The sequence below is a fragment of the Calidris pugnax genome, unplaced genomic scaffold (assembly GCF_001431845.1).
Source record: "Calidris pugnax isolate Ruff unplaced genomic scaffold, ASM143184v1 scaffold49, whole genome shotgun sequence".
In the NCBI taxonomy this organism is placed as follows: domain Eukaryota; kingdom Metazoa; phylum Chordata; class Aves; order Charadriiformes; family Scolopacidae; genus Calidris; species Calidris pugnax.
The window spans coordinates 2669106-2695093 of record NW_015090798.1 but is presented as its reverse complement, the minus strand read 5'-3'; the positions used below and the strand labels follow the sequence as shown (position 1 = coordinate 2695093).

General features: G+C 37.8%; 1 protein-coding gene across 1 annotated transcript in view; it reads right to left on the bottom strand.

The window, feature by feature from the left end:
* Positions 1-25988, bottom strand: part of SLIT2 (slit guidance ligand 2) — a 454506-nt gene that overhangs the window by 91913 nt on the left and 336605 nt on the right. Inside the window, exons 9-12 of the mRNA XM_014937040.1 lie at positions 21807-21878; positions 17733-17804; positions 14809-14972; positions 12291-12429 (exon numbers count right to left, since the gene is read on the bottom strand). Of these exons, the coding sequence (XP_014792526.1) occupies positions 12291-12429; positions 14809-14972; positions 17733-17804; positions 21807-21878 (447 nt within the window). The remainder of the gene's footprint in view (positions 1-12290; positions 12430-14808; positions 14973-17732; positions 17805-21806; positions 21879-25988) is intronic.

Sequence of the window (25988 nt, the reverse complement as noted above, 5' to 3'; positions counted from 1 at the left end):
TGTAGTAATTTTCCCGCTTCTCTATGCACACAGATGTACATATGCAAGTGAAAAAGCCAGTGCACAACTAGTTAAATAATGAAAACAGTCTGTGCAGCCTTCCCAGGCACTGTGCTCGGATCTTCTAAGTAGTCCCTTTATTTGCAAGCAGAGTGTTTCTTCCTGAGAGAGGTGAAAGGTAGAAGAACTGTTTGTATTATATAGCCGAATGACTGAATTGGGTCAGCTTGGGTCAGACAGGTCAGTCCTAACAGCAATAATAATGAACTGACAGACCTGATTATTATTCACACCCTAAGAAGAAACCACAGTACTTCCAATTCTGTGAAGTTCAAAAACACAGGTCAGACACCAACAAGCCACGAGACTGCCATAAAATTGTAAAGTTCTAGTTCATCTTTTAAAATCTCATTGTGGAGGCCTGTTTTTAAACTTCCAAGAAGAACTTATGTACAACAGATAGAGAGAGGTACGTTCACTTCAGGCATCCCCTCCTTTCCCTTGTCCAAAATTCTTCACATCATCTTATAACATCAAAGTGCTCGCAAGGTTTTAATTCTGGATACTCTTTCTAACTCATTACTTCTAGCCAGACCGCCTCTTTACCAGGCTAAAGGCACAGCTACTTTCCCGCCATTTCCCTAAAGGCAAAATTCCCAGTTTCCCTTCCAAAAATACTCCCTCTGCCGTCCCCAGTGTAGAAAAATGCTCACGTTGCTGAAGTCCCTGTCCATCTTGCCAGCAAGTTCACCTTTTGTTTTTGTTCCTCCCCTGCACGGAAGACAACGCAGCAGTAACTTTCCTTCTGTGCCCACAGAGCCTCTCGGCCGCATTGCTCTTGAAGCCTGCAGGCCCTGACGCACCTTTGCTGTGAGTCTGTTTTCCCGTCAGGATACGGTCATACTTTTTATAAATGTTTTTGCTGTAGATGACATGTCACATAACTTTATTGGCATGCATGCTCCTCTATCCACAGGTATTTGGTATTATCACAATGACTATACTACAGATCCCATTCACAGAATCACAGAATGCTATGGGGTTGAAAGGGCCTCTGGAGATCATCTAGTCCAACCCGCTGCCACAGCAGGTCCACCCAGAGCAGGTTGCACAGGAACATGTCCAGGAGTGTTTTGAATGTCTCCAGAGAAGGAGACTCCACCACTTCCCTGGGCAGCCTATTCCAGGGCTCTGCCACCCTCAAAGTGAAGAAGTTCCTCCTCATTTTTAGACGTAACTCCCTATGTTCAAGTTTGTGCCCCTTAGCTCTTGTCCTGTCAGCAGGCACCACCTTACTTTTGCCTTCTCAGATCACCCTCTAAGGATACCACTTTAGAAGAATACTTATTATGGGTGGTATAGATTGCTGATCTTTCGTGGAAATACATGTTTTTCTAATAGTGAGTCTTGATGAATAAAGTGACTGAAGGTGAGTGTCAGGGTTTAACCCCAGTGGGCAGCTCAGGCCCACACAGCTGCTTGCTCACTCTCCCCACAGTGGGACAGGGAGAGAATCAGAAAGGTAGAAGTGAGAAAACTCTTGGGTTGAGATAAGGACAGTTTTATGAGTAAAGCAAAAACTGTGTGCACAAGCAAACCAAAATAAAGAATTAATTCTCTGCTTCCCACTGGCAGGCAGTTGTTCAGCCATCTCCAGGAGAGGAGGACTCCATCTTGTAACAGTTACTTGGTAAGACAAACACCACAACTCTGAACATCCCCTCTTCCTTATTCTCCCCCCAAGCTTTTACTGCTGAGCATCATGTCATATGGTATGGAATATCCCTTTGGTCAGTTGGGGTCACTGTCCCAGCGGTGCCTCTCTGAACTTCTTGTGCACGCCCAGACTTCTTGTTGGTGGGGTGGTGTGAGAAGCAGAAAAGCCCTTGATTCCGTCTTAAGCACTGCTCAGTGGTAACCAAAACATCCCGGGGTTAGCAGCACTGTTTTCAGCACAAATCCAAAACATAGCCCCATACCAGCTACTGTGAAGAAAATGAACTCTCTCCCAGCCAAAACCAGCACAGCAAGCAACCCTGAGGGCAATGTGGTTTATGGTCTGCAGTGAAAAGCCACCCAGAAAAGCAAGTATATTCCCAAACTCTTATAACCAGCTCATAATGCAGTTTTAACGATGGATTATGAGTAGCACATACACACCTAACTCAAAAGAGAACGTAAGTCATAAATATTTTCATATTCATGAATTTATACAAATAACAAAAATAAATATATAGGCAAAAAATATTTTCAGCAAGTTCATGGAAAAAAAAATCAGATTACGCACATTTCAGTAATGGTCTCTGGAAGGTTCGTTGGGATTTCGGTAAGGCCTTTCCCCCGACAGTCCACAATGTTGTTACTACAGGTGCACGCAGTGGGGCAATGCAAGACACTGCAGGACGGAGCCATGAAGGACTGGTGACCTGCCAAGGAAAAGAGTTTCTCAAAAAATGGCACAATACTGTCAAACACCAGCCCAGTTTACCTCAACAGTATAACGTCACATTTTACGCTTCCTTGGAAAATTTCAGGCAGAACCTCTAAAATAAACATTGTAGCTCATCAATACTTTTGAATTGCATTAATTTAAATACCCAGTTAATAGCAACTTGTTGATACAATACTGAGAAATGAAAGACAAATACTAAATTTCTATGCTAGCATTACATTCTTGTTCAACTTCTTTAACAACTCACATTCAATATAATCTTGTTAAAGAAGGCTAAGTGTGATCAATTTTTCAGGTGTATTTTATTTATTCTGTGGTTTTAAAAACTAATTACTGATTTATTTTGTTTTCGGAATTTTGTGTAGTATTAAAAATGCATGTCAACAGACATGAATGAACTTTGCTACAAAGACTGAAGGTGTCCTGCTTGTTATGTTCTCTTCTACAAATACAAATTCGTACTGCAAATACTTATTAAAGTCCTTCAGTTATATATCGCTTACAGACAATTTTGGAGTTATGACATTTTCCTTCAGTCACAAAAAAATAAATAAAGGCTTTGATGTCACAGCTCATACTCTCTCTGTGTGAGCTCTGCAGAATTCTTCCTCCCACAATCTACCATTCTTACCAACTCAGGTGGCCAATTTGCACAACTTGCCCACCCCCATCCCCCCACGTTCTTGTGCTGTATATTAAACTCGGCACTTATAATTGCATTTAAACATAATCAATTAGGTATGGTTTAGAAAGTAAACAACCTACTATATTTTACTGCAAATAGACTGCACAATTTATAATATACTAATGCACTCATTCTTGTATTGATTTAATGATACAAAATTGCTGTTTTGTAATGATATCGAAAGGCACAAAGGGATGAGAAAGGCATGAAGCCCTCTTTTTCTTTCCTTTCTTTTATTAAAATAAAATTTTAAAAAGCTAGAGACTTATTTGAAATTTTCAGAGGAAAAAAGCTTCTTGACTATGAAACCACAACTTAATCTAAGACCTCTCTCACTATATTTAATGTCATATACTAAGATAGGAAGGGTTCACTGATAATGTAAGTTGCAGCCAGTGTTGTTCCTACTTACAACTTCAAATAACAATTGCTCAAGTTTTAAATTATTGAAAAGGTTAGTCTTTTGAGATGATAGCAGTTTAAAGTATAATAATTCAATTTCACATTTACATATGTGCTACAAAAGTACAAACAGCTGCCAAAACTAGTAATACATACTACTCATTTTATACTAACAAACAGGAAATATTTCACCTGCCTCTATTAAACAAAAATACAGTGATCCAGGGAGAAAACATGGTTATTCCCCTTCCTCAAAATCAGCATTATAATAACTAAGTTATTAAACTGTTTTTGATGCTTGGGGTCTGCAGTCATACCACTGACAAATAAGATACATGAAGTGATCTTGTTAGGAACCCTTTAAAGTGTGTATAAAAGCAGAATTAATAGTAAGAAGAGGGTTAGCATTTGCCATGCAAAGATGGCAGCGCCTTACACTTTGATGTCAGAGGCTGTTAAATAAGGACAAAACATTGTGCCCTCCACAAAGCTCTTTTAAAAGCATAGATCTGTGGAAATCTTGGCATATTTAGAAATAAGCTTCTAGGGGTCTGCAGAAAATCAACCTGTAGAAGTAACCCTGCTGAATCACTGAGAAGACAGCCAGCTGTGTTCATGTTAATTCTTAATATTTGCGAGGAAACTTGAAACAGTAGTCAAAGTTTACAGAAAACTTTCAATCTGAGTCTAAAAATATTTAAGTAAGAAAAATAAACTTGCCTTCTTCCTCATCTAGAAGACATGAATAAAGGAAAAAAAATTGAATAGAGAAAATTTGATTAGTAACGAACTGTTAGTCATTCCATTATTTCATATCAGAAAATAACCTGATGCACTAAAGCATAGCAATAACATTCAGTTACTTAGGGATTCAGAATATTATTTAAACTGCAGAAAAAAAACAACAAGAAAAATCAACAACCTGTACAGTTAAAAAAGAGTAATTCCTTATTACTGGAGGCCTTATGTTCCCAGCCAGTGCACCTTTTATTTCATTTTCTGCATCTCTCCCCCACAATCACACATATAGAAGGCTACACAACTTATGTGAATGCAGCATTTACATAAAATTTGTAAGGACAGAAACATCCCTCCCCCAAGGTACAAACAGCGATAAAAACGATTAGCTTGTTTTGAGATAAACACGAATGCTTGGATTATGTGAAAAGCCAGCCAAAGTCACCCCGCAGCACTGGAAGTCACCGCTGAGCTGCCGGGAGGTGTGTTTTAACACAGGATTCGGGGGGCGAATCCGTGTCCCCTTACCGCTGCAGACAAACTCCCGTTTCTGGACCTCGGCCACGTTGTGTCCCCGGAGGTGGGATGGCCCCATGCACTGGGTGTAGAGACCGACCCGCGGCCGCTGCCGCAGCCAGTCGGACAGCCAGGCCAGGTGGCAGTCGCAGTAGAGGTTGTTGGAGTGAAGGCGACTGCACGGAAAGAAACACGTCAATACTTTCCAATTAGGAAGAACCAACAGCAAAGGAACCAATTTTCCCAGCACGCACACTCCCTTCTCCCCTCCACCTCCAGCAAGCAACTACGCCGCTTTATTAATAAAAATTATTATCGAGGTATCAAATTTTAGCATCTTTCATTGAACGTCTGGAAGATAAATGCTAATAAATAAAACTATACAAGCAGCAATATTCCTTTTTATTTGTTGTCTAATTAATTGGGAAAAAAAAAAAAGGCTTCCTAATAAAGTAAACTATCTGTAGTTTCTCTTCTCTTGTCTAAAAGAAAGAAGTAAATATACGAGAGCTTGAAAGCTGCCGTGGGACTTTTTAGTCCAGATCTGTACAAATAGCGAATAAGAAAAAAAAATGGTTCCAGTAAATTGCCTTGTAGTGATAATATACTGTCAGAAAAAAGAGTTAATAAAAGATTTGGTTTCCAATTAGATATATCAGTAAGTCTGGCCATTATTAGTCTCTATAGAAACAGCCTACAAAATCCCTTTAACAGGAGATTAAGAATTACATTTACTGAGATGCTGAATACTTAATTTTGCTCTGAGCTTTATCGCACCAGAAGGGAAAAAGAGAGGACCACCACAGGCTTTATTCCCCTTCCACTTTCACTGGCAGGAACCTGGAGATAAGCAGTCCTGTTACTGAAGGCATCTTCCCAAGAGGCACTTGGCAGACAATGCATCGCCTGCTAATTGACTTCACGCAATGGGAATTGCTAGTTTTATCCAACTGACTTCTGTACCACAGGAGAAGTCAGACAGAGCGGTACGACAAAACCCTGATGCTTACTAGTAAATCCAACTGCACTGGAATGAGACAGCATCTCAGCAACTGGCCATGCCTCCCCTTGCTCCCACCATCACAGAACACCTGCTCGTTCCTCAACCACCAGCTTCCAGGTCAAACTCAATTTCCTCAGTGGTTTAGGTTTTCACACCAAACTCAGAGACAAGGAGGCTGCAGTGTAGTGCAAGAACGCAGCCTCCTTGCCAGCCCTGCTACAGAAGTAGCCATCAACAGACAAGACAGCTCCTACTGTCTCAAAATGTCATCCCAAAACAGTTGTCCAGCAGAAGTATCAAGGCAGTGCAAAGTGATGACATTACTACTGGACTATAAACAAAAAACCCTTTTCTTTTACTTTTCCCAGAAGAGCGAACTCAAAGCTTCAACATGTAAAATTTTACTCAATTGAAACTGTTTAATACTTAAGAATTTCAATATTCCATTTAAAGGGGGTTTTAACACATTATTTAGATATAGCTTAATTTATCAACCCCCTGGGGAAAAGAAAAAAAAAGAAGGCACAAAATTATCAACATGGAATATACACTTTAAACCTGCACTTTAATTATATACACCAGAAGGACAGTGAATAACATTATTAACACCACTTAGATTTTATGCAGCATTGTCCCAAATGGACTGACAACATAACGAATAAAAAGTGATTTTCATGCAGAAACACATCAGACAACATTGTATCTAAGGAATTTTGTGTTGGGCAAAGAGGAAGAAATCAGCGCTTCCTAGGTTACTGAGGAGCTGAGTGAGGTCAGGATTCCCTTCAAGAGAAAGCACGGAATAAATGGATAGAGAACATGTAAAACATCACATAACCACAAGCATGTGTTGAAGACAAACTTCAAAAGAACCTCAAAAACCTCAAGAAAAAAAATAATAGTATTATGGACATTCAAAAACTAAGTATGGATTATATTCTTATTAAGAGTAACCTGTTACACACACATAGGAACAAGGAAATAAAACACAGAAATGGATGGAAAAATGACATCTCACAAATAGGAGTTGCAAATTTTTAAGTATCTCTATAAGGAGGGCTGACAATAAAGTTTAACGTCAGCCTCACAGGAAGAGGTTGTTCACATGAAATATAATAAAGTGAAGACAAAAGGCAGGAATGATGCAGACCCCAGAGGTGTTTGTGGACCATGAAATTGGTTGAAGCATAACAAGACCAAGGTTGGTAGTACCCAGCACTGGATTCTGCAAATACAGGCTATGAACAGGTGACAACATTCTGGGCAGAGAAGCTTGTAAGAGAATTTGAAAGTATTATGGATTTTTCAAATGTTTCCTGTCAATAAAGTATGTTCAGAAAATCAGATGACAATGTTCAGTTGAAAATGCAGAAAAAGATTGACAAATATGGAAAAGTACTGAAAATATTGGACAGCATCTGGCACATGTAAAATAGAAGTATAATGCCAATTTTCTTGTGCACAAAAATCTAGTGATGGTAGTATTATAAAGATGAGTGAATAAATAATCATTTGGCTGTTATAGCCTGTACATCCTTCAGAAAACAACAGGGAACCAGCGCATTCCTCTTTCCCTCTCTCCCTGAGAACTGGGGAGCTCCTGCCAAAGCGTGTGCTTAAAATGGTGATTAAGATAATAAAGCCATGTGTGTGGGAACTGTCTAATGGTGGAGTAAACACAGCGCTCACTCTACCCTTCTGCCTTGCATTCAGCAGCTCCTCAGCATCCTCAACGCTACCCTGACAGCATGGTCTCATCTCTTCAAATCTTTACTGTCAGCTACCATTTTGGCATCCTGACAATGTTATCACATAAGCAATAAGTGAAAAAACAGATTATTTAATGGGATATAATAATTCTTTCTAATCTAATCTCAAGGGGCTGCTATAAGCAACAGCTGCAAAGTACTTAAAAAATGAAGCTTTAAAACACTTTTTATTGTATGATAATATAAGAATGTCATAATCTTTCTGCATGTTGAAGTTAGTTAAAAGCAGAGAGAACTAATCTCTTTCACAGAGCAGCTTTTAAAAAGTAAGATACAATCGTATTAAATGTACAGAAATATCTGTGGATGGAATAATAGAATTACATCTACAAACCTCTGGTTCCTGACAAAACTGTAAGAAAAAAGGCCTAGGACTCTTCATGGATAGTTCAATGGAACACATAATGTGATTGATTTGTACTGGCAGTTAAAGTGAATATTAGGTTGCAAAAGGCACATGAAAGAAAACTAACATTGCATTAATATAAAGTGATGGTTTACTATCATCTGGAATATCGTATTCAACTCTGGTCATTGCAGGTCAAAAAAATTTAGAAACCAAAGAGTTCAGAGAAAAAGGAAGAGATTAATTAAGACATGAAAGGTTTTGACATCCCAAAAGATTGAATGGGTTTGGAACAGTTAGTTTAGAGAAGAGATGAATGAGGGTAGCATGCAAAATAGAAGGCAGCAGGACAAATTATGAATGTGATTGCATTTTCCCTCCCTCTACAATGACAAAGGAAAATTAATGAAATTTTAGAAGACTATATTTTAAACTGGAAGATATTAAGTGCAACTCTCTCCCCCAAAATTTATTAGCTTAAAATAACATGAAGATTAAGAACATAATAGGGTTTAAAGCATGGTAGGGTTTCAAATAAAAACTTTTTTTCCTGAAATCTATGCAAATTTTCAAGTTTCAGAAAAAGAACTCCAACATACCTTGGAAGCAAGGAAAATATTTGTCCTATTGCTATTTTACTTCTGAAGTTGTACATTGCTGTTTCCAAAACATTCTTAAGGGACAACTGATGTGGACCACTTTCCAGGGTGGAGTGCTGGTTTGATCCAGCCTCGTACATTTCCCCCACTTCATTATCAGTAAAATCTTTTTTACTCCATAAACCACTCATTCTTTTCTCTCTCATTCTCTTCAATGCTAAGATGGTTAATATACCTGCCATTCATGACAATCATAATAGAACTATCACTAATTACGTTCCTCACATTATAGTAATCAGTATAAGTATAAAGCTTTCCCCACACAACCATTAAATATATGCTTGTCAAAATTTCAACTGCTCTTCAACCGACTGACAAGGAAGCAGCAAAGATCACGTGATTCTCACCAGACACTCACAATATCCTCTACTCTAATTCTTCACCCAGTTTAAGAGCCTTCCATGTTCCTTATTTTATTTCTTTCTTTTCCTGTGCATTTCTCTCCTTACCTTCCACGCAACTGGAAAGTTTTGCTCTCACTGTATGTTAAGTGCATCCTGCCACTGGCTCAAACTATATCACAATCCTTCTGTCTACTTTAAAACTAAAGCAATCATTGAAGTCCACTTTTATCATCACACTGGTATGTATCTGTTTCACATAAAGCAATTACTGAAGTTTGGCTTTCCCAGATTTTGAAAGAATATATGTTCATCTGTCTCATGGCATGAATGATGTTATTTAACTGTGCAAAATACTGTGATCCGCTTTTTATTCAGCCAGCACTTACAAACTAGACACAATACAGATAGATATCAGAGAGCTTACACTGTTATCACTATCACAGTAGCCCGCTATATATACTATACATATTTCTGTGAGCACAGACACACACATATTTATCTATATTAATGGGTTACATATCTCAGAATGTGAAAAGGTCTCACTCTGGGATTTGAACACTGCCCAGTCTAGCAGGAAACATTCAGCCTTGATCTGCAATCAGTTAAATGCTTAGCCAAACGCTGGAGGTAGTGTTATATGGCTGCTTTTACTCCCCAGGCCAATATACTGCTGAAGATCATACTAGTCCATGCTTAAAACTTTTCTTAGATAGAAAGTACAGTGAACAGAGTAGTGGAAAACACCTTTCCATTCTATAAATTCCCATTTGCTTTTACCTTAGGCTCTTTTCTTTTAACAGTGAATTCAGAGTCAACTAACTTCCACATCCTATCATTTCTTCGGGAGTGATGACACTTCAAATAAAGATTCGGGAACACCATTGCAATCTCTAGCACCAGATTTCTCAAGGGAGTACAGATGCTAACAGCATGTACCTCCGCTAAACTCTGTCGGTCTAGAAGACAGTGATATAAAAATCAGTCTTCCACTGTCTGTAATTGCCATTCTGTGGTTAGATCCAGTGGTTAGCACTGGTTAGCAACAAAAATATAGTGGAGAATGTTTGAGACATACTCCCTACTTCTTTCTTGTAGTAATTTTCCCGCTTCTCTATGCACACAGATGTACATATGCAAGTGAAAAAGCCAGTGCACAACTAGTTAAATAATGAAAACAGTCTGTGCAGCCTTCCCAGGCACTGTGCTCGGATCTTCTAAGTAGTCCCTTTATTTGCAAGCAGAGTGTTTCTTCCTGAGAGAGGTGAAAGGTAGAAGAACTGTTTGTATTATATAGCCGAATGACTGAATTGGGTCAGCTTGGGTCAGACAGGTCAGTCCTAACAGCAATAATAATGAACTGACAGACCTGATTATTATTCACACCCTAAGAAGAAACCACAGTACTTCCAATTCTGTGAAGTTCAAAAACACAGGTCAGACACCAACAAGCCACGAGACTGCCATAAAATTGTAAAGTTCTAGTTCATCTTTTAAAATCTCATTGTGGAGGCCTGTTTTTAAACTTCCAAGAAGAACTTATGTACAACAGATAGAGAGAGGTACGTTCACTTCAGGCATCCCCTCCTTTCCCTTGTCCAAAATTCTTCACATCATCTTATAACATCAAAGTGCTCGCAAGGTTTTAATTCTGGATACTCTTTCTAACTCATTACTTCTAGCCAGACCGCCTCTTTACCAGGCTAAAGGCACAGCTACTTTCCCGCCATTTCCCTAAAGGCAAAATTCCCAGTTTCCCTTCCAAAAATACTCCCTCTGCCGTCCCCAGTGTAGAAAAATGCTCACGTTGCTGAAGTCCCTGTCCATCTTGCCAGCAAGTTCACCTTTTGTTTTCGTTCCTCCCCTGCACAGAAGACAACGCAGCAGTAACTTTCTTCTGTGCCCACACAGCCTCTCGGCCTCATTGCTCTTGAAGCCTGCAGGCCCTGACGCACCTTTGCTGTGACTCTGTTCTACCGTCAGGATACGGCCATACTTTTTATAAATGTTTTTGCTGTAGATGACATGTCACATAACTTTATTGGCATGCATGCTCCTCTATCCACAGGTATTTGGTATTATCACAATGACTATACTACAGATCCCATTCACAGAATCACAGAATGCTATGGGGTTGAAAGGGCCTCTGGAGATCATCTAGTCCAACCCGCTGCCACAGCAGGTCCACCCAGAGCAGGTTGCACAGGAACATGTCCAGGAGTGTTTTGAATGTCTCCAGAGAAGGAGACTCCACCACTTCCCTGGGCAGCCTATTCCAGGGCTCTGCCACCCTCAAAGTGAAGAAGTTCCTCCTCATTTTTAGACGTAACTCCCTATGTTCAAGTTTGTGCCCCTTACCTCTCGTCCTGTCAGCGGGCACCACCTTACTTTTGCCTTTTCAGATCACCCTCTAAGGATACCACTTTAGAAGAATACTTATTATGGGTGGTATAGATTGCTGATCTTTCGTGGAAATACATGTTTTTCTAATAGTGAGTCTTGATGAATAAAGTGACTGAAGGTGAGTGTCAGGGTTTAACCCCAGTGGGCAGCTCAGGCCCACACAGCTGCTTGCTCACTCTCCCCACAGTGGGACAGGGAGAGAATCAGAAAGGTAGAAGTGAGAAAACTCTTGGGTTGAGATAAGGACAGTTTTATGAGTAAAGCAAAAACTGTGTGCACAAGCAAACCAAAACAAAGAATTAATTCTCTGCTTCCCACTGGCAGGCAGTTGTTCAGCCATCTCCAGGAGAGGAGGACTCCATCTTGTAACAGTTACTTGGTAAGACAAACACCACAACTCTGAACATCCCCTCTTCCTTATTCTCCCCCCAAGCTTTTACTGCTGAGCATCATGTCATATGGTATGGAATATCCCTTTGGTCAGTTGGGGTCACTGTCCCAGCGGTGCCTCTCTGAACTTCTTGTGCACGCCCAGACTTCTTGTTGGTGGGGTGGTGTGAGAAGCAGAAAAGCCCTTGATTCCGTCTTAAGCACTGCTCAGTGGTAACCAAAACATCCCGGGGTTAGCAGCACTGTTTTCAGCACAAATCCAAAACATAGCCCCATACCAGCTACTGTGAAGAAAATGAACTCTCTCCCAGCCAAAACCAGCACAGCAAGCAACCCTGAGGGCAATGTGGTTTATGGTCTGCAGTGAAAAGCCACCCAGAAAAGCAAGTATATTCCCAAACTCTTATAACCAGCTCATAATGCAGTTTTAACGATGGATTATGAGTAGCACATACACACCTAACTCAAAAGAGAACGTAAGTCATAAATATTTTCATATTCATGAATTTATACAAATAACAAAAATAAATATATAGGCAAAAAATATTTTCAGCAAGTTCATGGAAAAAAAAATCAGATTACGCACATTTCAGTAATGGTCTCTGGAAGGTTCGTTGGGATTTCGGTAAGGCCTTTCCCCCGACAGTCCACAATGTTGTTACTACAGGTGCACGCAGTGGGGCAATGCAAGACACTGCAGGACGGAGCCATGAAGGACTGGTGACCTGCCAAGGAAAAGAGTTTCTCAAAAAATGGCACAATACTGTCAAACACCAGCCCAGTTTACCTCAACAGTATAACGTCACATTTTACGCTTCCTTGGAAAATTTCAGGCAGAACCTCTAAAATAAACATTGTAGCTCATCAATACTTTTGAATTGCATTAATTTAAATACCCAGTTAATAGCAACTTGTTGATACAATACTGAGAAATGAAAGACAAATACTAAATTTCTATGCTAGCATTACATTCTTGTTCAACTTCTTTAACAACTCACATTCAATATAATCTTGTTAAAGAAGGCTAAGTGTGATCAATTTTTCAGGTGTATTTTATTTATTCTGTGGTTTTAAAAACTAATTACTGATTTATTTTGTTTTCGGAATTTTGTGTAGTATTAAAAATGCATGTCAACAGACATGAATGAACTTTGCTACAAAGACTGAAGGTGTCCTGCTTGTTATGTTCTCTTCTACAAATACAAATTCGTACTGCAAATACTTATTAAAGTCCTTCAGTTATATATCGCTTACAGACAATTTTGGAGTTATGACATTTTCCTTCAGTCACAAAAAAATAAATAAAGGCTTTGATGTCACAGCTCATACTCTCTCTGTGTGAGCTCTGCAGAATTCTTCCTCCCACAATCTACCATTCTTACCAACTCAGGTGGCCAATTTGCACAACTTGCCCACCCCCATCCCCCCACGTTCTTGTGCTGTATATTAAACTCGGCACTTATAATTGCATTTAAACATAATCAATTAGGTATGGTTTAGAAAGTAAACAACCTACTATATTTTACTGCAAATAGACTGCACAATTTATAATATACTAATGCACTCATTCTTGTATTGATTTAATGATACAAAATTGCTGTTTTGTAATGATATCGAAAGGCACAAAGGGATGAGAAAGGCATGAAGCCCTCTTTTTCTTTCCTTTCTTTTATTAAAATAAAATTTTAAAAAGCTAGAGACTTATTTGAAATTTTCAGAGGAAAAAAGCTTCTTGACTATGAAACCACAACTTAATCTAAGACCTCTCTCACTATATTTAATGTCATATACTAAGATAGGAAGGGTTCACTGATAATGTAAGTTGCAGCCAGTGTTGTTCCTACTTACAACTTCAAATAACAATTGCTCAAGTTTTAAATTATTGAAAAGGTTAGTCTTTTGAGATGATGGCAGTTTAAAGTATAATAATTCAATTTCACATTTACATATGTGCTACAAAAGTACAAACAGCTGCCAAAACTAGTAATACATACTACTCATTTTATACTAACAAACAGGAAATATTTCACCTGCCTCTATTAAACAAAAATACAGTGATCCAGGGAGAAAACATGGTTATTCCCCTTCCTCAAAATCAGCATTATAATAACTAAGTTATTAAACTGTTTTTGATGCTTGGGGTCTGCAGTCATACCACTGACAAATAAGATACATGAAGTGATCTTGTTAGGAACCCTTTAAAGTGTGTATAAAAGCAGAATTAATAGTAAGAAGAGGGTTAGCATTTGCCATGCAAAGATGGCAGCGCCTTACACTTTGATGTCAGAGGCTGTTAAATAAGGACAAAACATTGTGCCCTCCACAAAGCTCTTTTAAAAGCATAGATCTGTGGAAATCTTGGCATATTTAGAAATAAGCTTCTAGGGGTCTGCAGAAAATCAACCTGTAGAAGTAACCCTGCTGAATCACTGAGAAGACAGCCAGCTGTGTTCATGTTAATTCTTAATATTTGCGAGGAAACTTGAAACAGTAGTCAAAGTTTACAGAAAACTTTCAATCTGAGTCTAAAAATATTTAAGTAAGAAAAATAAACTTGCCTTCTTCCTCATCTAGAAGACATGAATAAAGGAAAAAAAATTGAATAGAGAAAATTTGATTAGTAACGAACTGTTAGTCATTCCATTATTTCATATCAGAAAATAACCTGATGCACTAAAGCATAGCAATAACATTCAGTTACTTAGGGATTCAGAATATTATTTAAACTGCAGAAAAAAAACAACAAGAAAAATCAACAACCTGTACAGTTAAAAAAGAGTAATTCCTTATTACTGGAGGCCTTATGTTCCCAGCCAGTGCACCTTTTATTTCATTTTCTGCATCTCTCCCCCACAATCACACATATAGAAGGCTACACAACTTATGTGAATGCAGCATTTACATAAAATTTGTAAGGACAGAAACATCCCTCCCCCAAGGTACAAACAGCGATAAAAACGATTAGCTTGTTTTGAGATAAACACGAATGCTTGGATTATGTGAAAAGCCAGCCAAAGTCACCCCGCAGCACTGGAAGTCACCGCTGAGCTGCCGGGAGGTGTGTTTTAACACAGGATTCGGGGGGCGAATCCGTGTCCCCTTACCGCTGCAGACAAACTCCCGTTTCTGGACCTCGGCCACGTTGTGTCCCCGGAGGTGGGATGGCCCCATGCACTGGGTGTAGAGACCGACCCGCGGCCGCTGCCGCAGCCAGTCGGACAGCCAGGCCAGGTGGCAGTCGCAGTAGAGGTTGTTGGAGTGAAGGCGACTGCACGGAAAGAAACACGTCAATACTTTCCAATTAGGAAGAACCAACAGCAAAGGAACCAATTTTCCCAGCACGCACACTCCCTTCTCCCCTCCACCTCCAGCAAGCAACTACGCCGCTTTATTAATAAAAATTATTATCGAGGTATCAAATTTTAGCATCTTTCATTGAACGTCTGGAAGATAAATGCTAATAAATAAAACTATACAAGCAGCAATATTCCTTTTTATTTGTTGTCTAATTAATTGGGAAAAAAAAAAAAGGCTTCCTAATAAAGTAAACTATCTGTAGTTTCTCTTCTCTTGTCTAAAAGAAAGAAGTAAATATACGAGAGCTTGAAAGCTGCCGTGGGACTTTTTAGTCCAGATCTGTACAAATAGCGAATAAGAAAAAAAAATGGTTCCAGTAAATTGCCTTGTAGTGATAATATACTGTCAGAAAAAAGAGTTAATAAAAGATTTGGTTTCCAATTAGATATATCAGTAAGTCTGGCCATTATTAGTCTCTATAGAAACAGCCTACAAAATCCCTTTAACAGGTCATATTCATTTTCTGCTGAACAAGACAGAGTAATAACTCAATATAAACCACCTTCTTTCACATCCCTCTTCTGATTTCCTCTCTTTTTGTTTAATCACAGAAAGAGGGATTAGCTGCTTTTGGCTCCTAGGGACTTACATTCTAAGCAAAGCCTGAAATTAAAAGACCAAATGGCAGAAAGTGATGGAATTAAGTAAGTTGCCTCTCTGTTGGCAGGGTCCAACACAAGACCATGGCTCCTGTCCAAGTGGCAAAAAGCACTTTGCCATTGATAAAATATCAGACAAATGTATTCACTAAATTAGGTAAATTACTTTTCTCTGGCTCTTACATTTTCTCAAACTACAGAAAAGGATGTCCACAGCTATAAATCAGATCCTTACTCAGAATCATCCATAACAGAGTAATGTCATTTTGGTCCTTTTTAGTTAATGTACTCAATCCTAACTTAATAACTGAATAGGAAGTGCAAGAAAATCAGAATTTAGACAAGGGGTCCAATTAATTCATGAAAAAGCAACTGTAAAGCAACATGAAATGTGTAACGGACATAAAAGATTTTAACTCACTCACATTTCCCCTCCCCAATAAATGACTAGAAATTAAAGGCAATGTATTTTCCTGTGCTAATTCTTGGGTGGGTGCTTTGCAAATACAGTTCACAATACAGCACCTTCTTTCAGTGCAATCTGCGACCAGCTGTAGGCAAGAACACCATTGCAAATCAGAACTAATGCTGCTGAAATCAATACGGTTATACAAGCATATTCTGACTGCAAATGGGATGTTACAGCTATAACCTAGGACTCTGGGTGTCCATTTTCTTTTGTTTCTAAAATAAATTTCCAAAAGATGAAATATCCCACCAAAAAAAGTGTAAATGCTGCTAATCTGATTCACTGTAATTTGTGGTTCAGCATTTAAACTGTATTTGAAGGTTTGAAAGAGGCACAAATATTCCTGTTTTCAAGTCTCGGACCCAAAAGAATGGAATGAAATTCTATTCTCAAAATATAACTGAGGCCACCAACAGCCCATGGTCACCATAATTCAAGCACTCTTGCCATTGTCCAAGCAAGAATAGCTATGGAATAAGCAAGAATTCTGTTATGAAATCAACACAACTACTCTTCAGTTACTGAAAGGTGTGTTAACTTGAGTGAATAGCCCTACTGATTTCAAAGTAGTTGTGCAACCCAACATGTGTAAAAAGAAAATGGACAGGCTCTTTGTAAAAGTATTTTTTTAACAGTAAGAGCTACTCTTGAACTCTGATAGAAACATCCCATTCATTTTTGATTCCCACTTCACTGAAAAACCTGTTTGAAAGACAGTCTTAGGACTAAACCTTGAGATTTTCTGGTTGTGTTTCAACACAATACACGTTTATTCTTAGTTCAGTATAAACAGACAAAAGAAATAACCCCAAACTGTATCAACCTCCATTCACACTCTTTTCGCTGTGCTTTGTTTTAGAAGCCTGAAGTGTTCTTCTGTGAAAGTCATAACCTCTAAAAAGGGGGACCTTATTGTAAATGCTGACACAACTTTAATTATAATAGCACTACCGGATGATGCTATAATTTTATGTTACAAAGAATGTTGGAGAGCCAGTTTAGTTTAATTAGGTCTGCTAGCAGTACAGTAATAAAAGCATAAAGATTTCCCATTTATCACATCTGACAGCCAATCAAAGATCCTTCCATGTTCCTAAATGAAATGTGACCCATTCAATAGCTCAAAGTAAAACAAATTTTTGACTTTCAAAAAACATCAATTTCTTTTTCTATACAGCTGTAACATATAAAAGAGAATTCCCCCCTGCCCCCATCTTTTTTGTTAGAAGGTGAAGCTTTTCTGTGACTGAATGCAGTAGTATGGAAAACCCAGTTGGGAAAAGGCCATGAAACCATTTTCATAGGCTTATTCATCCCACATCCTAAAAAATCTGAGGGAAAAGGATGCAACTGCTTCTTTATCTCCTGAGCCCCAAGTATCACCTTTGGGGCCACTTGTTAGTTTTACCTTTCAGAATTAGCTGCCAGGCACACACAAGACTTCACACTCACCAACCTCATGCTACCTCAACATTGTTTTAATTGAGCTTATGCTTTTTTCTGACTGTATACCTATTTATAGACCACTGGCAAAACTTGACTGAGGTGAATATGATATACGGGACTGATGAAAATGGCAGCCAGTTCCAGTAGCACTACTTACAATGTTCTGAGTTTGGGCATATGGTTGAAACTTGCCACGGACAGTCGAGTGATGTTGTTGTTGTTGAGAGTGCTGCAAAGTCAAGAAGAAGGCCATTAACATGTTACAGTTATGTCACAGTTACTACGCTTTTAAAAAAAGCATTGCTAATGAAGATCATAGTGTAGTGTTTTTAAGAGCTGGTATCAGGAAAACCCTTGTGCTTTTAGATATACTTTTCCTCCCTATTCAATTCTTGGTAAAACACTATGGTTTGAACCATTCCATTAATAATCCTAAGTAGTGTGAAGTCCTGGTAACCTACAACTCTTTCAAATGGAGCTTCCACCAATATCATCTATGGCAGTCAAGCTAAGTTCATCATCCTGATGTAAGAAAGAGTGTTCTTGGAGAAAACAACTTGATTCTAGGACTCTGGTTTCTCCTTCTAGCTTCTGAGAGTCTGTATGTTGTGCCAGAGGATACAAGATCTGCCTGTTTTTTCAAAAATTTTAGGAAAATATTAACGCTGGGTTGCAATTAGGTTTTATATGGAATAGAGTTGCGATAGATGACTCGGAGCTGCAGGAACAATAGGGGAGCTTCTGCTATACGACGGAAGGAGTCAGGAATCTTAATACTTTAGTAAACTAATAATTTAAATTTAAGTTTTAATTTAATTTAAATTTTAAATTTAAGTGCCTGGAATTAGATATAGAAAGTAGGAACAAATCTTAGCCAAGCACTGACCCGTCATACTCTGGAAGCATAGTTTGTAAAGATAATGAAACTTTATGAATGATCCTGCAGTTAAATATTGTCTTTAGGCTGCAAATAAAATGCAAACAAGCTTGACTCCAGAACGTGGTAACAAGCGAGAGAATTTACAGTTTTGACATAGAGATTACTCAGTTGAGCAGAATGGAGAATGTGCTCTGGGATTTTAAACACAGAACTGTGGCACTAAAGATTAATAATTCCCACTGACCAAATCTTTTCCCCTTTTGAAACAAAGTGCTTAAGTTTTTGTGTTGTTTTTTTTTTTTTTCTTTTTTCTTTTTATTTTTAAACCACAAAGTATAATTTGTGCTCCTTTTGAATAAATTTTTAAGTACTCTGTGATCCTGAAACACAGAAAGGTAAATTTGCAGCACCTCATACAGGATCAGGTTATTCACCTCCACGCTAACCAAGCAATTAATTACTGGGGCAATGTGCTACATTTTACCTTTGTGTGCTTACTCATTCCACGTCCTAAGTGTTTTCTTCACTGTGCATAAGGGATGTCCCTTGTGTGCCCTTAGGGCTTCATAAACAAAGAGGAGAATAATCAAAAGAAGAAGAAAAAGGGAGCATCATGCCCTTTTTCAAAAGAGAACAAAACTGAAAAAACAAAAAAAAATTGGCCAAGTGGGTATATCCGCAAAGGCTCTTTTGATGAATAAATGACAATCAGTAAATGCTGGCAGGATTTTCTTACAATGTCCACATGATAGATGACAGCTCTCTTAGTTCTTCCTGCATGACTTCTTACAAGGCTTTAAAATCATGTCTTTTCAATGAAGGGAATGGAAATTGGTACATATTTCCATAGCTGTTAGCTCTTTAAAGAAGGCGTATCTACTAATGTCTTAATTTTCAATTTCAGGTTTTTGATGTTTGGCTTCACATTTTGTATGCATGAGCTATTCATTTATTTTTGAAAGGGTATAGAAAAGTATCAGGAGTAGATTTAAGGGATACACAAGGAATTAAATAATTTTCATTAACTATTTCTAATGATATTTCTATGATAATGATGACTTGATTTCATTACAGAGATGTAATTAAAAAAAAGTTGGCTCAATACTTTTACCTAAGTGTTACAGACTATTGCAAAGAGTGTGATGACTGGAAGCCATTTTTTTTAATTTCTTAGATACTTTAATTTTTTTAATATGACAGCACTATGTATTTTCTCATAGTCACTGTTTCCCCAGTACAGCAGATTTTTCTCTTAAAATAAAAAAAGAAAGACAAAAAGGAAAAATAAATTTTCACAGAAATTCACAGGGAGGATTGCACCAATAATTGCTTTGACCTTTTAGAATTGTCCAGATTTCAGGTTGATTTTGCATCTTTAACACTAACAGCCTCTAAGATTCTGCAATTATTTAACCAATATATAAGACCTGTTACTTGGCCAAACATTTCAAACTGTCACTAAACAGGATTACAACCTCAGTAACTTAAAAGATTACTTAAAAAGTTATATCATAAAATTGTATGTAGTAGTTTTGAAGTAATATACAAATTCTGAGCTTAGATGGATTACTCAACTCTAAATGAAAACAAAATATGTAGTCTTATTTGCTACCTAGTGCATATACAGTATGGTCTCATCTACATATCTTTCACTATTGAAACCATAGTGGAAAGAAGCTGCATTAGACACAAACTCTTCAGTATTGTTTGAAATATCTATCTCATTTTTTTTAAAAAATTGATTAGGACATAACATGATTCAAGATAGCAAACATTTAGTTGTATATTTGAACAATGCTAATATTCTGTGTATATTCATTCACAAAATTCTAAACTACCTACTTTTTCAGCAGGCTGTTATTTTAAGAGTTTTTTTTTCCTTTTTTGCATTCATTGAAATCAATGTGAAAATTTCACCACTGACTTCAACTGGCAAAAAATGACCTTTTTAGAACATTAAAAATTGCAAGCATTAAAAATGCAGAAAATATTTAATTTTTTTAAAATTTAACATGTTCACTTGTAAAGAAAGGCTTGTATTAAAAAACTTAATAACCAGATTAAGCCATCACTGGAAAAGTTATTCTGTCATATACATGAGTTCTAAAGATAAAAATCTCACAGAACAGCAGGTTTACTGACAGACAACCAACAATTCATCAACTTCACAACTAGACGTAATATTGAATCTACAGCATATTTTACATGGCTTTATACCAGAAAGCTAACAATAGGCTTGTTATTCTGTAATTACAACATAAAAAAATCAAATTTAGCTGTCAGATCCATTCACTCATAAGAAAGACCAACTATTGCTTAATAATAAAAAACTTTACCACCAACAGCTCACATATTCTTTAGTTTCTTGGACATGCAGACACTATCTATTGCCAGAGAAGCTTCTTTACTTCAGAATGTTAAAAGAAACAAGCAAATTAACAAGAAAAACCCCACCTTCCCTCACCCCCCACAAGGTGCTGTGATTTACCAAGTGTGATTCAAACTACCGTGAAGTAACTCGCTGAGACACAACGTCTTTCACTTCTCTACGTGTAAAAAGCCCATGAAAGAAAAAGATGTGACATTTTGACTGACAAAGCAAATATTTCAGGAATGCGTCCTGCACCTCAAATTCTCTGGGAAGGGAGGCACTTTGCTCATTACAGTAACTGTTTTCAGGTCAGAGGTCACCGATGATAATTTTGTTACCTTTAACCTCCCTGATGGCCACTTTGAGACAGCAAGAAAAAGTACCCAAAAGTGTATTGCAACGCTAAGCTTCAGTGAGATAAAAAAAGATATTTTTCTAACTATGTATTTATACACATAAAATTTAAAATGTTAAAAAAAAAGCAGTTAATGTGGACATGCTAAACATCTCAACATACAGCAATAGTTTGATAGGAAAGCGCCCAGGATTTTGTCCCTTAAACAGAGCCTGAAAGATCAAATAGAAGTCAGAGGATACAACAAAGGCAATCCTGACACTGTTCAGCACTTCAACAGTGATGGCTAATTTACAAAATTAATTGCATTCATTAATCCCCCCCTCCTATTTTAAAAGGGAAGATATTCTTTTCTTAACAGTATCTGCCATGTGCTTTGTTGTTTTTTTGTGGTTTGGTTTTTTTTTTTTCCAAATTGTGTGTAACGGTCGTCTTGCAGAGTAGAGGAATATCTCTGCCTCTCCACACATTTCTACCGTTGCATAGCACATCGCAGCGGATTATTTTAAGACATCTTTTCACCAGACCATCCTGACACCGGGCTGCAGCTCGTAGATAAGCTTGTACATTAGTACTCCCCAGACACTGAGCTCTCGCTACGAGTAAGAGATAGAGGAATACTTACAGCACTTCCAGGTCGCGCAGAGCCCTAAATGCCCCATCTTCAATACAGCTGATCTGGTTGTAATCCAGCTGCCTGTTAACGAGATTAGGGAGGTATTTGTAAGGGAGAGGAGCGAGCCTGGGGAAGGGCTGGCACAGCTGGGCCAGGGGAACCGAAAGGCTCCAGGAAAACCAGTCTCCCGCCGGAGAGGGACACACGGCATGCTGGCCTGGACGCTGCCACAGAAATCCCTTTTTGTTCTCAACTGTCTGCGCAAAAAAAACCGGCGGCAGCGCTGGGAAAGCTCCCAGTAAATAATAACTGCACCTTATATTAAATGCCAAAGGAATGCAATTTCATTACATCAAGAAAAGCTATCCATTAAAAGCTCTCAGCGTCATCTTGCTGAAACAATTTCATTAAGGTAAAGGACGGTAAATCACTTAATGTCACACGCATCCCCTCGGTGACCTAACAGAATCCATTTATCAGAGCAGCCCAGCTGCATGTTAATTCCACTCGCCGCGGCAGGGACCGGCAGGAGACACCACTTTTAGGGGTCCCTCTGCGTGTGGGCACGCCTGGACCGGGTGGGAGGTGCGGGGGTGTGAGCGGGGAGGGGGGGACGGTTAGAATAATCACCTTCTAGAATATTTCTCAATGTAGAAATACCAGCGTGCAAGGTATTTACCTCCTTGGTTACTTATCATCTTTAATTCTGCTCCAAATGAAACCAAGTATTTCTGCTGTAACCTTCAGTGTGTGGTTTTCTACGTACTTTGTGCTCTCTGCAATTATATGCAGATAGGATGTTGTAACGGAGCCCTTGAATTCTGGACATAAAACTCGGCAATCTATCCCATACATTATTAATCTTTGAGTATTAAGTTATGAAAAATTTACATTCCTTTCTCTGAAGAATATCATTACCTTTTCAATTCAAAACATTGATACAGTACGTACTGCCCAATTAAAAAAGTCTGCTGAAATTAACACTCGTGCAAATACAAAATCTCAGTTTCTCTGCTGATAAAAGCTTTTCCTATAAATACTGCCCTGTCTGTGCATTTCAGGGCACATCTTGCAAAGCAAAGATGATACAACCTCACTTTAAACAACCAGAGCATCTTCTCCAAGCCAGTAACTTGTCAGTGTCAGATAATATATATGTGTATGAACAATACTAAGAAAATGAACAAAATATAAATGAACTCTGCCCTTCTGTCTTCAATTATATATTAGCTAGCAGGGCTAATGAGGCTTTTACTAAAGCATTTTCTGTGATTCTTCAGAATCTATGATAATGTTTTACTTTATTAATAAATCATCACACCCACTGTTGAGTGTAATGTACCAACTTCCATAAAGTTCTTCTAGTTTCATCCACATTTTTCATCTGAATTACTACTACACAGGATTAAAATATTGTCATAACTGTAACAGTGCCTGTGTTTCTGTATACTGAAAGCTAAAAGCAAACTATCATTTCCGGAATATGATCTTTAATCATTTTGGTGCAATGTTACAGCACCAGTGCTGCAGTGTTGGAATATTTAAGCCTACTTTCTCAGGCTCCTTCAATTTTTTCTAATGAATTTCATTTAACAATTAAGTTAATAGACTTTTTATTTTAAAGAGGTAAAATATATACACTGTACAATTCTCTAACCTCTTGAACAATTTATCAAAGCTATTTAAATTAGTACAATGGCATGAAATGTTACCCTTGACACAATACAAAAGAGAAATTGTTTCCAGACAAATTGGAAAAATCTTTTAATGCCATCAAATTTGCCTAATGCAGTCTGCAGGTTAATCTGTAAAAGGGTGAGCTGTATGTTTGCCCATATCTTATTATCCTTCGCTGTCAATGTATAAATCAGTGCTGACACAGCTTCTTCTAAATCATCCATATTATACACAAAGGAAAATCTTTTAACAGTAGAGAAAGCACTTGAGCAAATCTTGTCCTACACAAACTGAAAGGCAGATTTCTTCCACTAGACTGGCAGCAGATGTGGTGCACATGAAAACTTTTGGACTTCTTCCTCTAATGAGTCACCATGACCACTACCTTAGTGAAGGGTGAGTTGTTTTCATTTACATCTTCTTACCAGAAAGATTACTTTTGTTTGCACTGAACTAATTAGTTGGTTTGGGTTTGGGTTTGGGGGAAGAGAATTCTGTGTTGGGGAGAGGAGAAATGTTTCCTAGTTTCATAAATTATTGTCTTTGAAAGATACGACCATCTTTATGTTTTAGATGATCTTCCATCAGTTACGACCATGATATAAAACGATCAGACACACACCATGAAGAACAATTGGCATGATATATATTTTTTAAGCTAGGAAAGGTACACGACTTTGAAGATTTTGTGCCTGGCTTGAATAGCAATTTATGGTATTTGTGTTAAGGTAAAGATATTCACTGAATATATAATCCAAACAGAAAGTTAGACAATGTTTCACAACCAGTATATCATTAACTTATGATGTCCCTCTAAGAGATACACTGAAGCAGCCTGTTTTTTTTTGGATAAGACCGGTTCCTGATAGAAAGTTTGTGTGAGTGCTATGACTTAAGACATAAAGAATAATAGAGAGAAAAAGCACATACTTCTCTAATTTTAAGTTATATTTTATAATTTGGTTTTAGCATAATGACTTTCAAAAACCACACATAAAAATTGAACAAGCTATAATGAAACTTTTCTTACCACTAAGTTATTGACCATACCAATAAAATAACTCCATTTTAGAAAGCTTTTTTTTTTCTTTCCCTGGGAGTTTATTTTCTTTATTTTTCAAATTTTTTAAAAAACGTGAGACCAGAAACTGATCAGACATGGATGAGCAACTTTGGCCCATCCTCATCCCTCCTTTCTCCCCAGTCTCTCTTCATCACCTTGCCCACGGACCCATCTCCATGTCGGGTCTTTTCTATGTGGGATCTCTCCAGCCCTTTGGAAAATCAGTGTTCCACTCTGTCCCCCACAACCTTCCTCCACAGAGCAGCTGATTACCTTAGGCACTGCCATTCCTGTGAAGCTCATAAACCACCAAAACCAGCGATCACATTCAAAATCTTTCCATTGTCACAGAGAATTGAATAGGTTTTGCCCCTAGATCTGCAGCGTTACTTTGGTATTTCATGTACTTACTAATCCTCTGCTATTTGAAATGCTAATTTTTATGTGAGTTCAGCTATAAGAACTACTAAGAGTTACATAAAAAGCATTCACCTAATAAGATGTCTGCTTTAAAATGTTTTTTATTTATTGCTTTTGCTGATACATCTTACACAGTAGAAATATGTTCCTAAGTTATATTTCTTCCCTTTTAGCATATGCTGTCTACCAGATAATGATAAATAAATATCTAAAAATAAACCTTGTTATACCACAAGAAGAGCTTTTAATGACTAACCGAAGATGTTGCACACATTTGAAAACTACTACCCTCACACAGAAAGAAACTGTTATCTGACTGACAAAACCCTTTCTTCACTCATTCATAGAGGCTGAGTTGGAAGTTGGGACAATTATTTCAGCCGATCTGTTTGTTTTCCTCTCCTGTTCTTCAGGGCCTGAGGACACTCCATGGTCCCATGCGAGAGAGGCACCATGCAGCTCTACATTCTCCTTTGTTCAGAAACGATTACATTCCCTTCCTGTATCAACTAAACACTGTTTAAGAAGTCATCAGAAAAAGTCAGAAGCTATTCTAGATCCCTATGATAGCTTCCTTACCAGTAAAATAATTAGAAAATATTTTCAGTTTAGCACATTATATGCTGGATTTCACATCATTAAAATTCTTCTTTAGGACAAGAACAGAGTGCACAATATTTATCACTGCAACACAATTTTTGAAAACAGTCACTGTTTTTAATGTCTCCTTGTATTTTTTACAACAGAACTGAGTTATATTTCCTATTTCTCAATTCCCTTCTCCATTTCAATTTCAAGAGGAATCAATAATTTCAGAGGCATTACTTGAGAAAGATGTAACAAAATAATGTAAGAATTTGTTCTGTTTTTAACAAACATCACACAACTACTTGTTTCCCAGGACTATTATTATTTATTGTATTTACTCTTTAATTTGGAAGTGCTTTTTTTCTGCTTGCCGTTTATTTTGCTAATGTAGTTCATTTTGTTCTTTGCTCAATTTTCCCTGTAAAACAATTTTGAATGTTCCC